This window comes from Stenella coeruleoalba, assembly GCF_951394435.1.
Source record: "Stenella coeruleoalba genome assembly, chromosome: 17".
Lineage (NCBI taxonomy): Eukaryota > Metazoa > Chordata > Mammalia > Artiodactyla > Delphinidae > Stenella > Stenella coeruleoalba.
Genome location: NC_137163.1, coordinates 18,506,479 through 18,523,006, shown reverse-complemented (window position 1 = coordinate 18,523,006; position 16,528 = coordinate 18,506,479). Strand labels below are relative to the sequence as shown.

Here is a 16,528-nt window from a genome sequence, read left to right as displayed (position 1 = left end):
TACCCAGATAAATTCAAAACAGGACCCTAAACTTCATCAATACCATAAACTCTGCAGAGTATTTACTACTTTATCTCAAAATGAAATTTTAGGCTCCATTTCCTAGTGATCTATGGTCACGAATATGTTATTTAATTTCTCCATGATTTTGTTTCCTTTCCTTAAAGGTGTGGATAATCATGGTACCAACCTCTCATGTCGACAACGACGATTAGGGCACATATATGTAAATTAATTCGAATATTGCCTCAATATTTCGGATTAATCTCTAGGTACACTAAAGTGATTCCCAAACCAAGTTATGAAATTGCTTTTTCTAAAGCTGAAACATAATGACTCAGCAGTTCTGAAAAGTCACGGCTCAGCAACTCCATCTCCCACTATATATTCTAGAGACACTCTAGCATACGTCTACAAAAAGACATTTGCGGTAATGTCTACTGCAGCATTGTTTGGAAGAACTAACAATTGGAAATTACCAAATGTTCTCAAATAGGAAACTGAATAGAATCGTGATGGTATAATTATATAATTAAATATTAATTATTAATGGTAAAAATGAATGAGCTAAAACTTCACATATTAATATGCATAAATCTCAAAAATACAAGGATGAACAACTAAATGCAGGATACATAGAGTATAACAGCATTTACATAAAAATATAAGATATCCAAAGCTATCCCATAGGTTATTTTAGGGAACTAGATACTAAAAACTAGTTAATACATTATTTAAGAGACACATATGTATGGAGTGAAAGTATAGAGGCCTACATGGCAATTATACACACTATATCCAGGATATTAGTTACCTGTGGGGTAGAAAGGACGTGGGATTGGGGTGTGGGATGTCACATGGAGTATCCATTCAATCTGTAATGTTTTCTTTCTCACAATGTGTGTATTGAAGTATTCATTTTATTAATCTCTATACCTTTTCAGTATGTCTGTATTTATTTTTTAAGAAAAGGAAAATAGTCTTTTGGAGAAACCCACTGACAAAATAAAGATGATCTAGAACCCCACTAAAACGGCTTAAGGTAAAATAACCAAAATATTTCTTGCTTCGCAGAAGAAAGGTAATTCAGAAAACAAGATACAGCTAATAGATGCCTCTAAAAATATAACTAGAATTCACTTCAAAGACCACTTCCTGTTGACTTTGGCAACTCAACTCCTCCAGCTGAGGTCTTAGAATTACCTACTTTATACTAATTAGCCCTGTTAGTTCTTATCAGGAGCTAAAGTAGGAAGGATTAATAAAGGGAAGGAGGTAGGGAAGAAGAGCAAACTTCCTCTCATGGTGGGCGTCCCACACTGTGGCTCCTAGGCCCCAAGGAATCCTAGAAAGTAGCAAATGGTAGGGGAGGGGGATAGACCAGTGGGAAAATTATTTTCCATTTTTATGAGGTCTAATAGAAAGATCACACATTTGCCTGTAATAAAACCACACAGGCAGGGCTTCCCTGGTGGCGCAGTGGTTGAGAGTCCGCCTGCCGATGCAGGGGACACGGGTTCGTGCCCCGGTCCGGGAAGGTCCCACGTGCCACGGAGTGGCTGGGCCCGTGAGCCATGGTCGCTGAGCCTGTGCGTCCGGAGCCTGTGCTCCGCAACGGGAGAGGCCACAGCAGTGAGAGGCCTGCGTACCGCAAAAAAAAAAAAAAAAAAAAAAAAACACACATGCAAAAATAAAATTGCTTTGATTTGTGTTGGAACCCTCTCAACCACTAACCAGTGTTAGTGGTAACACTGGTTGTATCTTGCTGTCAGAAGCACTGATGGGCAACTCTAAAAGGTCTTTGATCAATATAAAATTCAATAAGCAAATCATTACTGAACATGTGTAGTTTGCTTGTTTCAATAACTGTCCAAACACGAGGTGCTGGGTGGTCCCTATCTGCACCCCCAACGCCTGCCCGGCCACACCCTTCCTTACCCTGCTCTGTGCCCTGGGAGACTGATCTCTAGGGACTCATCAGAGAGCAAGCTTGCCCTCTAGCAGGGCTCCAACAATGAGAGGTACCAGCGGGGGATTGGGAGGGGTGGATTTACTCCCCCAGCTTCCCCTCTACCAGGTTGCAGTGCGTTAGCTGCACCCATCTACCAAATTCCGACGTTCCTTCCTATATAGCTCTTTCTCCATGTGCCAGTAACTGCTCGCTCCCTTTATTGTTGAGACCCAGGATTGGTACCCTATTAGCCCCAGGGTACTTCAGCATCCCTCACTGATTTCCCTCTACCCTGCCAGCCTTTGAAACAGTCTTCTCATTAAATGTGATTGAAACAATCTCTTTAAGCCTTCTTTAAAAACCTCTTCTGCATGGGCCATCTGTTTCTTATTGGAACCATGACTGATACACATGTGATCCAGGTTGAAAAAAAAAGAAAAAAATCATTTTGGTTGGGAATTGTGATTCCACAGAATAGCATTATGAATTTTACTTTTTTTTTTTTTTTTTTTTTTGCGGTACGTGGGCCTCTCAGTGTTTTGGCCTCTCCCGTTGCGGAGCACAGGCTCTGGACGCGCAGGCTCAGCGGCCATGGCTCACAGGCCCAGCCACTCCGCGGCATGTGGGATCTTCCCGGACCGGGGCACGAACCCGTGTCCCCTGCATCAGCAGGCGGACTCTCAACCACTGCGCCACCAGGGAAGCCCTGAATTTTACTTTTTGTTCTTCATTATCTATCCCTGGGCTGTCCAATGTGGGAGCCATGAGCCACATACGGCTCTTTAAATTTAAAGTCACTGAACGAAATTAAAAACTTAGTTCCAAGTGTTCAAAAGCTACATCTGACCAGTGACTGCCATTCTGGACAGTACAGATATACCATTCATATCATCACAGAAAGTTCTATTGGACAGCACTGCCCTACACCCAATAGGCTCCTCCATGATAAACATGAAAAGTTATTTCTACCTTTGGCTCTACCTTATCATCACAGGTACAGCCCAGGTCAAAATCAGACTGAAGGTACATAATCCCTGGGTAGCTGGGTCTGGTAACTTCCTCTGGCATGGTTGGTCTGAAAGTGTTAGTACGCAGGAGATGGTTCAAACTTCCATGAGTCCCATTATTAGGAGCTGGTTTCAGTCCCAGGAGATCTGACGAGAAGAAAGAAAGGAGCCAGGTACTTTGTAAATATTTTTGATGAGGTATAGGGAGAGTCAAAGCCATTCACCTTCCAAGGGCCTGAAAACTTGGAACACAAATTAGAATAGCATAAAACCAAATTTAGACTGTAGGCTCGCTTCTTACTTCCAAAATCATTCTTGCCTGATCATGTCTTGGCAACAACTTTCTGAAATAGTATGTTCATTGCTTGATTATAAAGAGAGACATTTCCAAAAAGACAGAGTGAAGAAATAGGGCCTTACTTAGCTACTGCCTATGTCTGTGATAGTTACAACCCAGGACCATCAGCCTCAGTATCATTGCCTTTCTGCTTCTATAAAAGTCTAAGGAGACTTTTCTTCCCGAATTTTGAAGTGGGACTTATAATCAATAAATAACCTCTAGTCTGCCCTCTCATGCACTCCACAGAAGTACGGGGACAAGAGGAGGTTTTGGCCTTGTGCCCTAAAGTGCCGCTGTGAAATGAACAGGCTGATTTCACAGCAAGTGAAATGTTTGCCAAGCGAGCATACAGTGACTTGCCTAAGCTGAGAGGTGGGGCAGGGGAGAGCCAGCAGCCAAGATGGGAAAAGAACCCAGGAGACCCGACTTTCAGACTCCCCCTCTAACCACCAGACTGGCACTCCCTTACTAAATAGGAAAAGTTGTCCTCATTCAGCAACTAGAAACTCAAGGAAGAAAAATAATTAGGCGTACATAAATAGCTGGCCAGGATACAAGCTGGCGAGATTTTAACTGGGCGGCAATGGGAGAGATGGAGGTGGGAGAAAGCTCTGTGTCGAACTCTTGCTTTACCCAGCCTCTGACCATTGGTGTCAAACTGTAATGCTATGTTAGATCAGCCAGAGACTGCCAACAGCAACACTATGAAAACTCCCCGTTAGTCAACTGTTGAAGGAAGACAAAGAAGCCTTAGAAGGGGATGATATTCTGTCTCTTGAACCAATGGGCAAATTACAACATTTTTGTGTGTGTGAAAAGATGAGGTGATCCCAGAAAACAGACACCTCATTTCTTTCTCCGACATTGAAAGAAGTTCATACGTTAACTCAAGATTGTTTTCTTGGTTTTGATGAAATAAATGACTTACCACACATAACATTGTAAAGTTCAATGTTTTCAAACGGAGGCACTTTAGTCTTGTACTTAAATGTTGGGCCATAACCTACGAAAACAGTCTTCCAAAAGAAAAGAAAACAAACAAAACAATTAGGCATTGCTAATATCTAGTAGCAACCCTTCCTCGATTTATAAATGCTTTGCAAGCTTCACTCACACCACCATTCCCATCCCTTCTTGGAGTCACTAAAACACACTTCGATTCACAGTTCCAGGAGCATACCTGCATACTGTTGACCTTGTTATCAAATCCATGGTCTCCCTGGAAAAAACATTTTCCCGATGGTTTCTTATAAACATCCAAAGGTTTCCTAGAGTGAAACAATTGTACAATCAGTCAGGATTTCTCATGAAATCATTCTGATTAAAAAAAAAAAACAGTGCACAAAAAATCTCTCTAAGGAGTGGATCTTACAAATATATTCTTCTCATTGTAATTGCATCATTCCTGCGCTGACGAAAACATGATGCTGTTCTTTTGCCCCAAGTGCTTTTGCTTTGACAATCAGCCCAGGACAAATTGGGACCTGAAGTCCTGGTCCCCTCCTCAGGCCTCGTGCTTGCACTGAGCAAAGCCCTGGTCACAGGTACAGACACACCTTGTAGATACTGCACATTCGATTCCAGACCACCACAATAAAGAGAACATTGCAGTAAACTGAGTCACATGAAGTTTTTGGTTTCCCAGTGCATAGAAAAGGTATATTTACACTATACTATATTAAGTTGCAATAGCATTATGTCTAAAACAACAACGCACATACCTTAATTTAAAAATAGTGCTGTCAGAAAAATGTCACCTATAGACTCTCGATGCAGGGTTGCCACAAAGCTTCAACTGTCTGCCTATGTGCTTCACTAGCTCCAGGACTGTAAGACTCTCCACTCTGGGGCCGTGTTTGTCTGGTTCATTTCTACACACCCATCACTATGCTCCATGCTAAGCACACAGTCGGCACTTTAAAAATATGTGATTTTAGGGCTTCCCAGGTGGCGCAGTGGTTGAGAGTCCGCCTGCCGATGCGGGGGACGCGGGTTCATGCCCCGGTCCGGGAGGATCCCACATGCCGCGGAGCGGCTGGGCCTGTGAGCCGTGGCCGCTGAGCCTGCGCGTCCGGAGCCTGCGCTCCGCGGCGGGAGAGGCCACAACAGTGAGAGGCCCGCCTACCGCAAAAAAAAAAAAAAACAAAAAACAAAAATATGTGATTTTAATCAATGAATGGAGACCTGTATTCTATAAAAATGTTTGCATACAAATTTACCTGTCAACAGATTTACCTAGTAATACCACTAGAGAACATAACTGAGTCATAAGCTTAACATATGTAATAGTGGCATAGCTAAGAAGAGCCAAGCCTCACCTAGACAGTACCTCTATTTAGAAACAGAAAATGGAAACCTTGCTCTCTAGACATCAAAAGCATCTGAGTTCCCTTGTTGAGACAGGAAGATACCTTTTGCTTAGAGTCATGCAGCACTTTTCCAAAACACTTTCATGTTTATTAAGACAAATATTTCCTAAGTACCTATAGGTACATTGCACTGAAGTAAAGTGCTTGGGGGAAAACAAAGAAATTAAACTTCGGGGTCTTTGCTCTTAGGTAAAGTACTTTCAGCTTGGGATAATAAGATATGTGCATATAATAACTCAACAGTGCAAGACATAAGTTGAAAAACTTTACTGCTAATTAAAATGCCTGGCTTTGGTCTACACTAATTTGCTCAACTATCTTCATCTTTTACTTAACTCCTACTCAACTCCCAAGTTTTCTTCATCGAAACCTACAAACGGTACAAATTTGCTCATTCTTCCAAACCACCCCATACTCAGGCAAGCCATTTTGGTCACAGTTTTGTAACTTTTCCTTGAAGACTCCCCATGTCTGTTCTAAATGATCTCAATAATTTCTAGTTTACATACATATCTCTTCACAATCCTACATATTTCACTTTATGTACACCCTGACAATTACAATAGGATATTTGTGTATTTGTCACATGTGTCTCTCTAGATGTTCCATACTGATTCAAGCTCTTAGAGGACACACATTTTCTTGTTATCTTCTCTCCCTTGTAAATTCATTCAAGTACCAAGCCAGAGTACATCTAGTAGTTGTTCAATTATTGCTAAGTTAATTAAGACTGCGTCTCAGCACTTTTTTAAAGGAGAAAGTCAGAGCAAGAGTGAGTGGGGGACTTCCCTGGTGGCACAGTGGTTAAAAATCCGCCTGCCAGCTCAGGGGACACGGGTTTGATCCCTGGTCCGGGAAGATCCCACATGCCGCGGAGCAACTAAGCCCGTGAGCCACAACTACTGAGCCTGCGCTCTAGAGCCCGTGAGCCACAACTACTGAAGTCCACATGCCCTACAGCCTGTGCCACAAATATTGAGCCCGTGTGCTGCAACTACTGATGACCCCGCCTAGAGCCCGTGCTCCGCAACAAGAGAAGCCACCGCAATGAGAAGCCCGCGCACCGCAACAAAGAGTAGCCCCTGCTCACCTCAACTAGAGAAAGCGCATGCGTAGCAACGAAGACCCAGCACAGCCAAAAGAAAAAACAAAAAAAGAGTGAGTAGGAAAGGGCTACCCCCAGGTCTGTGTGAAAGTGATTAAGCTTTGGATAATTAACTCTTTGGAACTGGTTAGAGCTTCCAGACATATCCTACATCAGATTCAAGAGCAAGGAATAGTCTCTTCCATATTGGAGAGTCTTTTGTAGTTCCAAACAAGGCAAACATCTGAAATATTTAAGGCAATGTAAAACACGCCTCTGTTCAGTAACAGAGTAACAGAGGTAACAGAGGTTTTAAGATTAACAACATTTTCTGAACTCTTCTATAAATGTCGCTACAAGCTAAGTTTCGTCAACGGAGGCCAAACCTGTCCAGTGTGGTAAGGCAATGTCCCAGGCATATGTTTGACTTACTCAAGTAATAAGAATAAAATGTAAATTTGAAAAACAAAACAGAGAGACAAACACACAAAGATGCACTGAGGGGCTACAAAGAGCCACCAAGATGCTGAGACCAGGAACACAGAGATGTATTGTCTCGGGGCTAATTGTTTATCCAGCACACAAACTCTTTGCAAACGATGAGATTTCCAACTGAGATTTCTTTTTATAATGGCTAAAGACCTTAAAGCACTCCAGCTGCCAAAGGGGCCGTTATGAAGATGAGAATCAGGGACAGCCTATCCCCAAGTTACCTTGCAACGTGCCATCTTCGGTCCACCAGTAAATGGATGTCCTCAATTCTTCTGTTGTTGGCATAGTGCAAACGTTTGGGAAGGTGCTGTTTCATGTAAGGCTTAAAGTGCTGATCTGGTTTTTTACACTGAAATAGAAATGGATATTGAACTTCAGATGGACTGTCTTCTAGAAAAGTCCAAGACATTCTCTCTAGAAAGAGGAAGGAGGTTTTAAGTCAAACGAAAGGCTAATTACTGAATAAATGGCATTTGTCACCCCTATCAAATGACAAAAGCTGAAAACAAATAGATTCAAAGGGGAATAGATAATGTTGAAGAAGACATAGAAGGTTATCAGAGGGGAGTTAGAAACTTTTAAGATACATTCCTGACTCGGGAGACCATCATGAAGAGCAGCTCAAACTCCAAGGCTTTTCCCAAATGCTTCAAATCAAGGAATGGGGAGGTGGGGTGGGAAGGGAGGAGAAGGCATGTTCAGGACCATGTGATTACCGTCTCATGTGCCTTTAAGGTCTCTATCCCGGATGGGAAAACTGTGGAACAGGGTGGTGGGCAGATCTGGTTCAGACAGAGTAAGGATCTGTTTAATCATGAATGAATACTTTTCAGCCCTAATGGCAAGGTCAAATACTCTCATTTTGTTTTGTTACCAAGACCATTAGGGAGCCTGCAGCTGTCCATGGGCCAGAAAGCTCTTAGGGAAACAAATATACAGGATGGCAGGGCAGTGAGGAAAATGTTCCACTCAGCCTACAGGGGAGTTGAATACAGGAGATGAGTGTGTGGAAGCTACTCCAAAGGCAGAGGCCTGGTGACATGCAATACTTACCGTGAGATTAGCAATAATGACTTTAGGGTCATCTGTTCAAAGAGAGAAGGAGAAAGATTTCAAAAGAGTTGACAGTAATCACTGAGAGAAATCATTTTTGCAGCGAGACACTCGATTCTTTTTTTCTCTCCTAGAAGACTTATCACTTTAGATTTTGTGTAAAATATATGTAAAACTGTGTGTGGGTATTTAAAATTTCAGTAAGTGAAATGTATCTAAATGAGAGGAACAATTCCTATGGTAAATGTCCCTGCTAGGTCCAAGTCAACCTTTCCGGAAGGGAATTCCTCCTTCCAGAGCACTGAGGTATTGCTGGGTAAATTGCTTTTTTAAAATTCTCCCAAATGGTCCCTCTGGAACCTGGATTGAGTTTATTTGAAATTTAACATCAGGAACTAAACTGGGCATTTGGGGCTTTTAATGTAACTTCCTATGTATCTGCAGATCTTTCAAACAAGCCATCATCCACTTTTAAGATGAATCTTCTAATCCATTATTTTTTCTAAAGGGAATTTTTTTCCTCGGTAATATCACAGGTCTAATTACATAGGTGGCTGCCCCTTTCCAGTTGCAGACACACACACGTATGCACCTTCTTTATTTTCACTACCAGCAAACAAAGGATATTTTAGTCAATACCCTGAACTAGCTAAAAGCAAAACTATGTAAATGATGGCTGTGTATAAACTGTGGACAGGATTATATTATCTGATGGTCCCGTTTTGGCGGGGGGGCGGGGGGAGAAAGAGGAGATTGTAGGTTGGTTGCATTTTGTTTTGTTTTCCAAAAATTTGCTTCAGCATGTCATTATAGAATCAGCAGAAAAGGAAAGCAGCGTTCAGAAGAGATACCGACAGCCATGAGGCAACCGTCCCTGGACTATAAACATCAGTGGAGCAGGTCATGTCTCTGTCATTTCCTGCTGCGTCCCCAGGGCCTGGTAAGCACTCAATAAACATTTGTTAATAAATATAAATAAATATTTGTTCATGTTTGGTGCAAATGCATGAATAAGCTTGCCTTGCAGCATAAATATACACTCTTCAAAGACAATGTTCAGCATCTTAGTTCTAAAGCTATGAAATTCGAAGATAAAAAAATGTGGATTCCCTTCTCCTTAAATTGGGGTCAAAATTGAGTTGCATCTTTCAATGACACGAAAATAAGTAATAATGGTAGCAATAATAATTAACCCAAATTGTGTCCATACCATGTTCGGTCTCTGTAAGGGCTTTGCAGGCACTGTCTCTCTGGTCATTCACAACTAGTCTGCTGGAAGGTAGGTGTGATCAGAATCCTCACTGAGCCAATTGGCATTTAGAAGGTGGAGGCGGGGGACGAGGGGAACGTGCACACTAGGACCCTGCTGGCAATCTGACTGAGCAAAGCCATGCTTTGAACCTCTACATTCAGTGACCTCATCAACCACAGTCCTCAAAGGGACCAAACAGAATGAGTTCATGTTCTTCGATAATGAAGAAAAATAAATAGCACAGGGCAGTCTTGTGCTCAGATAAATCCCAGAGAACTTCTAGGAAATAACAAATGCCTGAGTCCACGTGTGGGACACCAATCCTTCAATTCTGAAATACTCAGCCTTCTCATGCTAACAGCTCCCAGAGAGCAGGGGAGGCCCCCAGGACAGGGTAGTGGTTAAGAGTCAGTTAAGCATCTGGGTTTAAGTCCCCGCTCTGCCGCTCACTGACTGTCGTCCTCTTAGCCGGTTACTTCACCTCTCTCTGAGCCTTGATTGCCACTGTTTATAAGAGGAGATGATAATACCTAACACACAGGCCACTGGAAGGATTCAATAAAATGTGTACACATCTGGCTGAAAGAGTGACGTGACGAAAACATCATCGTCATAACTACCATTTACATAGCTTGACTATGTGCTAAACACTAATCTGAGTGAGCTGTAGGGAACCTCTCATTTAATCTTCCCCCAAATCCTTATGGTACAGATGAGAAGTCTAAGGCACAGAGTGTTTAAGCAGCTTAAGGTCACAGAGTGAAGCAGCTGGCAAACATTTGAACCCACACATCCTGCCACCGTTGTTTTTGCTCTTAAACACCTCGCCCTCCCATCTCTCATAAAATGTATGAACGTGTTTTTTTAAATACAAGACATTTAATTATTGGGAGTTATCATTTCATTAGCCTTAGGAAAGTTTTCCTTCCACCCCTAAAGCAACCTCCCCATTACTTTTACTGATGTTTTGAAATACTTTTCCAAATAGACAAAAACTTTCTTGCATAAGCCCTAGAATGCAAATACTAGATCAAGAGGTACCGTGGTGACTCTGGGCCACTCTGGCAAGGGCCTGCCTAGCTCAAGGGAACAGAGAAGACAGGACACGGAAGATAGAAAAGGCACGGAAAAGAGAAGGCAGAGACACCAACGTTTTGTTTATTTCACAGCGTTGCCTGGAGCTGACCTTGGAACAGTTCCCATTTCTGTTGACTCAGTAACATCGTTTGGGAAAAACTTAATTTTCCAAAGCTTTATGCTTGGTGCCAATGGTTTCTTATTCCCAAGGCTAAAAATGCTAAAGGATTTTTTTCTTCCCCAAAATGCAGCATGCCTCCAATAAAACGATACACGTCTCCAAAGCTAGGTGGTTGGGCAGCATGTAAAACATCTTAGCCCATAAATCAAAGTTCTCGTCAGTGGCATATCATAACCCAAATGTGTAAAACAGGAGTGATAAGATTATTCCTGTTTATTTTATTTCTAATCTTTCAAAACAGCTGCCACTTTCCAAGGACTTAGTAGTTTCTCCTGCTGCTTTCTGTCAATCACTTTTCTAAAGGTAAAGAGTTCCCTTCAACCAGGCTCCTAGGAAGGTTTAGGGTCTGAGGGCACTTTTGCCAACCCTGTCATGGACTCCCTCACTTGAGCTAAAGAGTAAACCTGAACCTCTTGTTGGAAAGTTTGTCTCTTGTAAGCAGAAGTTTATGGTTATACACATGACTCAAATTAAGTGTACTTTTCACATGATAAAAACAAGAGCAAATATTTACATAATGCTACCAGGGGCCAGGAACTATTCTAAGTGATATACATAGATTCATTTTCACAACAACCCTATGAGCTAGTTGTTATTTATCATCCCTTTTTTCAGATGAAAAAAACTGAGGTTTAGAATTTCAATGACTCGTTCAAGTTCACTCAGCTGAGCAGCAGAGCTAGGATTTCCACCCAAGTAGTCTAGCTTCAGAGAATAAGCCCTTTCTCACTCCACTAAATTACCCTTCTAACAATTTAGTATTTTAAGAGTCAACTTACATTTAGCATTATTGCTAAATTTGGGTCGAATTCTTCCTAGAGTTCCTGGCACTAAAGTAATGTCATCCACATTAGTTAGGTAATTGCTCAAGAATTCGGTTCTATCACATGTGACATCTTCCATTCCTAAGGGGAGGGAAAAGAAAGTATTTTCAGGCAACTGTAAAATTAAAATCTCCACACAGACACTAAAGGTAACATTCAGGCCTCTCCTTAATTCGTTTTTCACAACTTAACATGAGGATCCCTCTCTTTTGAGGTTTCTTAACTTGACTTTGAATTGTTGAATGTTTCATTATATAATCTTTTCATCAGACATTGCTTTAGTCATATCATCTTGCAGCACTAGAAGGCTGAAAATGCATCATCTCAATTATATTTTAAGTCATTCAGCAAGACCAACAAGATAAAGGAAGTAACTGTGATCTTTAAAAAAAAAATCTATTTACACTGTCATTATGTAAAAGATCTATTCTTTAAAAAAAAAAAATCCCAGATTGCTTTAAACTCTTCCCAGCTAAGGGTGGTGTAAATAGCTGTGTCTCTTTTACAAAATGTCATTTTCCAACTCTCTAATGTATCTCACGACTTGAGTACATAATCACCAGTCCTCACTCTGCCTTCACTGGTGGCCTTGGATGTTACTGACAAAACAATACTGGCAACAAGACAGAGAAAGAAAAATGTCAGCCCCAGTGACCACCCAAACTGAAAAACAAAATAACGCTGAAAACAAGCTGTAAACAATATAATCAGTTAAAACTGAAAGCTAGCAACTAGAATATAAAAAGGGTCTTGGTAGGGAATTTTTTCACCAACAAATATTGCCCCCTCCCACCCATGATTTGTTTCCTGCCTCCCATCAAGGAGAATTTCTTGATCAATATTAAAAAAATAAATAAAAACAAACTCAAATCTTAGAATCACAAGTTATGGAGGCTGGAAGAGAACTTTATTGTCATTTCAGAATTTACGAGATGAGATGAAGCCATAAAGGTTTAATATATTGCTTTGTATAATCCAGTATCCAAATATTTTTTAAGTGGGGAAACTTAAATGATTCTGTAAAGGATTTCCTAAGGTTTTAGAATAAAGAAATATAACTCAGAGTGGCCCAGATATGGTGAAATTCAAATTATCACCTTCTGGGATCCCAGATCCAGACCCCTCTTTTTAAAATATAAATTGGAAGGAAGAGAGAGAAAAACATATCCCAACATAGCACAAGGGTTATAGATCTTGCCTTTTAACATTTAAAATCTCAGGAGGAATAACTGAAGCAATAAACAGCTGTTACGTTCAAGCACAATGTGAATCCAGGAAGGGGAAGTCTCTAAATACATGTTAATGGAAGACTAGAAGAATCTTCCATTTGCTGCCTTCCTAAGTCACTTTAGCCACCCCAGTGGTGAACCATCTCTCTTGCTTTCAAAGTGCTTCTCAAGCAAGCATCATCACCCTTCACCCTCCAGACTAACTCTGCGTTGGTGGTATTAGTGTTCTCATTCTACAGACCAGGAGGCTGAGACTTGGAGAGGCTTTTAAGTGGCACAGTGCAATTTGAACTCCATGGCAACTCATTCTTACTCCCAAACCCAGGCTCTGGAACACTAGACAATACTACCTTTTAAGAAAGAGATGCTGTGCCATTTATTCGTCTCAGAAGCCTGCACACTGGCAAGACCAGACTGGAATCTAGCCAAGACTTTTACAGGGCTCCAGCCTGTGATTCACTGGAGCCCATCTACTTCTTAGACATATGGCTCCAACATGTAAGCAAGTGTTCTTGACACCTCTGGGCAACTTAAATCAAATCAGCTGTGTCACAGGCTCCCCATTCTCTGTCTTATCTGCAGCTCTCCACCGAGTCAAACTCATGGAACATGATTTTGCAGATGGTTACATTTAGTCCCTGCAAAAGAGCATATTAGTTCTAGGGTTTTCTTTGTTTTGTTTTTGTTTTAATTTCTTATAGATCTTCTAGAAAATTCTATAAAGAAAACTTCAGGCCCAGAGCAGAGTTTTGATTAGGGAGAGTTATCTGCCCTTCTTAACAGAACTACCAAGTCAACTAATTTTCTTCTTCCAAACCCTCTCCTAGAAGGGAGCAGCCCCATATTCCAGAGCCATGATTTCAATTTGCTAGTTCTGGAAGGCAGAAGGCACTCTCAGTCTGCACACCTGTGAAATAAGAATGCTCTCTGCTGCACCCTCCCACCCCAGCTCTATAGACATATATGTTTATAATGCTCTTGATCCATACATTTTTCTACTTTATACAGTGATTTAGAAAACAGCTCCCTAAACTGCTTCTTCCTCTCTTAACAGTCTTCTCTACTGATCCAGGGTCCTCTGACTTGGGTCTTGAATTCGCTCAATGAATGCATGGAAATCACTTTTCTCATATGTCACCTCTTTGACAAGAAGCCTATGTCTCCACCTTTTCTTAATCATATTTAGATCTATTTTTTAGCCACATGAACTCTGTGGGCTCCTTTTGGGGATGTGGCTAGGAGGGATATGTCACATTCACAGAGGAAGCTCTTAATATCACAATCTTTTTTTTTTTTTTTTTTGTCATGCTGCACAGCGTGAGGGATATCAGTTCCCCCACCAGGGACTGAGCTCAGGCCCCAGCAGTGAAAGCGCCGAATCCTAACCACTGGACCGCCAGGGAATTCCCTGCAACTTTTTAATATGGGACAGATTTTTGTAGGAAGGCTTTTCCTGCGAAGAATAGGAAGATACAGGAATTCCCTGGTTTTGATCAAAATGTATGCAGGGTCATCTCAGGTCATCTCATAATTTTGAGTCACGGTTCGATTTCTTTCTCCATCCTGAAGAAAGGGGGAAGGAGGAAGAAGAATATAACCTGGGATTCTGAGAGCAAGGATTTCCCCAGCACATCAGAAACGTTATCTATCTGGATAAAGAAACAAAGCTTTACCATGGTCTCCAACAAAGATGACATTTACACAGCGATGCAGCTTTAGTTGTTTCAGTCCATCCATTAATTGCCCCACTGTTTTGTCAATATCCCTCAGAGGATTTGTCATCTGGAAAAAGGAGCAAATTAGTCCCTGAAGGTTTTTGTTTCTTCCTTTCAGTATCTCATAGATCTTCTACCCCTAAAACATTCTGGAAAGAAAACTTCAGGCCCAGAGGCAGAGCTTTGTCTAGGGAGATTTTCCTGCCTTTCTAAATGGAAACATGGTCTAAGCATTTTTATTTATATTCTTTTAGGAATGTAAAACCTCTCCTCATTCAATCCCTTTCAAGATTCTTTGACATAAAAATAGAAAAATTAAGGGCACTTCTTTTTTTAGAGATAAAATGGCTTTTCTAAAATGTAACAATGTTCTTTAAGTCCAAGAATTTTGAGAGTGAGTCAGATGGACAGTTTAAGCCTCTTGTTCCCTACGTGAAATCACCTAGGCTTTGAACCATGGCAAGAAGATGGAGGCTAAGTGAATCAAAAGCAGTTCTGAGGTTAAATGGTAACCTTCCACTGGATGCCAAATTAGAGCATCATTAATACAAAGAGACCCATCTAGTGTTCCAAAAAACTTACTGTCAATTTCTGACAACAATAGATTCTTAATAGAAGGACCACTTCTAAGAAGCAAGCTACTACGTCTCAATTTAGTCCCTTTCAAGCTGATTTTGAGTAAAATAAAAATCTACAAGAGTTCAAACTTAAATAGAAGTGAATCATTGAGCTTGTTCTAGAAGGTTTCTTATTTAGCCTAACGAAAACTGAAAACTCAGTTCTCTGAAGAACATTTCCAAAGCACAAGAATCATAATCCATCTCTCACGTTCTTGTTTCAAGTGGAAGTTTCTGATAGAACCTACTAGAGAGTTCCTTCTCCCTCTCATCTCTGTGCAATGGAAAGATTTTCAAGAAACATCCCATCAGACAAACACTTGACAGAACTTCAGCTGAATTGGACAGCTTAGCTACAGTCACACATATCCACTCAAAATGACAGAGATAAGAACGGAAGGGATCGGCATATCTTTTTTCCTCAGACACATAATCTTATCTTCCATTAGCATCTTCTCAGATGACTCTTGACCTTTCCTCATATCACATCATCAGTAAAATCAGGTGTAAATTTTTTTTTCTTCATGACAGGAGTCAGTGTTTCAAATTCTGTCCCAAGGAGTAAGTCACAAGTGAAAGTTTCATAATGATGTGTGCGGCATAATCTGAAGAGACTAACAGAGGGTAGACTTAGCGGTATTTGCTTCTGAGTAAACTGTGCTCTCCTCTAAGACCTTCACCTAGACAAAGAAATACCAAATGCACAACCTTTGTCAACCCTTGACAACAAATTCATTTTCTTCAGTCAGAAAGATGACTCAGGTTAAAATCCAGAACCTATTTCTTAGTGATTAGTTCAAACAATCATAAATAAGATAGTGCCTCAGAGGTCTCCGGAGGTTTCAAGAAAAGTAACAACCTATAGGCTATTCTGAATGTAATGAAAAGAGTACACATTGCTCATATCTCTATAAGAAAACACACCCAACTCTATCTACCCATTGTTTTCTCTCTCCTTCTGTCTCAGCTCTTCCCTTGCCTATCATCTAAGACCTCTTGTGAACTTGGAAGGTACAGACCACTAATCTAGTCCAATATACTATTGAGTTCTAATCTATACCGTCTCTCAGGATTTCCCCGACTACCTTGCTGGGTTGTTCTCAAGAACCAAGGCTACAAGAAACTGTGACAAATTCTGTGAAAAAGTGCAAGCAAAACCAATAGCTTTCTTAACACTCATTCAAGCCTAAATATTCATACTAGTCTGGGGCAACTAACTTTAAAGAAAGTAGAAGTTGTTGGTTTTTTTTTTTTCTGGCTGAAAGATCAAGAAGTCTTCACATCAGTGTTAACCTCTGAAGGAGCAGATTCTTCTGGACTCAAAGCCAAGGATGACA

The 16,528-nt window shown here is 41.0% G+C and overlaps 1 protein-coding gene across 6 annotated transcripts in view; it reads right to left on the bottom strand.

Moving 5' to 3' along the window:
- The window catches only part of ENPP2 (ectonucleotide pyrophosphatase/phosphodiesterase 2), a 76,089-nt gene that overhangs the window by 21,249 nt on the left and 38,312 nt on the right, over window positions 1–16,528 (bottom strand). For 3 of the 6 annotated variants that reach the window (XM_079901183.1, XM_079901179.1, XM_079901181.1), the window contains 7 exons: window positions 14,533–14,641; window positions 11,586–11,711; window positions 8,297–8,328; window positions 7,465–7,592; window positions 4,479–4,566; window positions 4,227–4,314; window positions 2,933–3,105 (listed from right to left, as the gene is read on the bottom strand). In XM_079901183.1, coding sequence (XP_079757309.1) covers window positions 2,933–3,105; window positions 4,227–4,314; window positions 4,479–4,566; window positions 7,465–7,592; window positions 8,297–8,328; window positions 11,586–11,711; window positions 14,533–14,641 — 744 coding nt within the window. Of the gene's footprint in view, window positions 1–2,920; window positions 3,106–4,226; window positions 4,315–4,478; window positions 4,567–7,464; window positions 7,593–8,296; window positions 8,329–11,585; window positions 11,712–14,532; window positions 14,642–16,528 lie in introns of all 6 variants that reach the window. The other 3 variants (XM_079901178.1, XM_079901180.1, XM_079901182.1) reach the window with 2 other exon arrangements.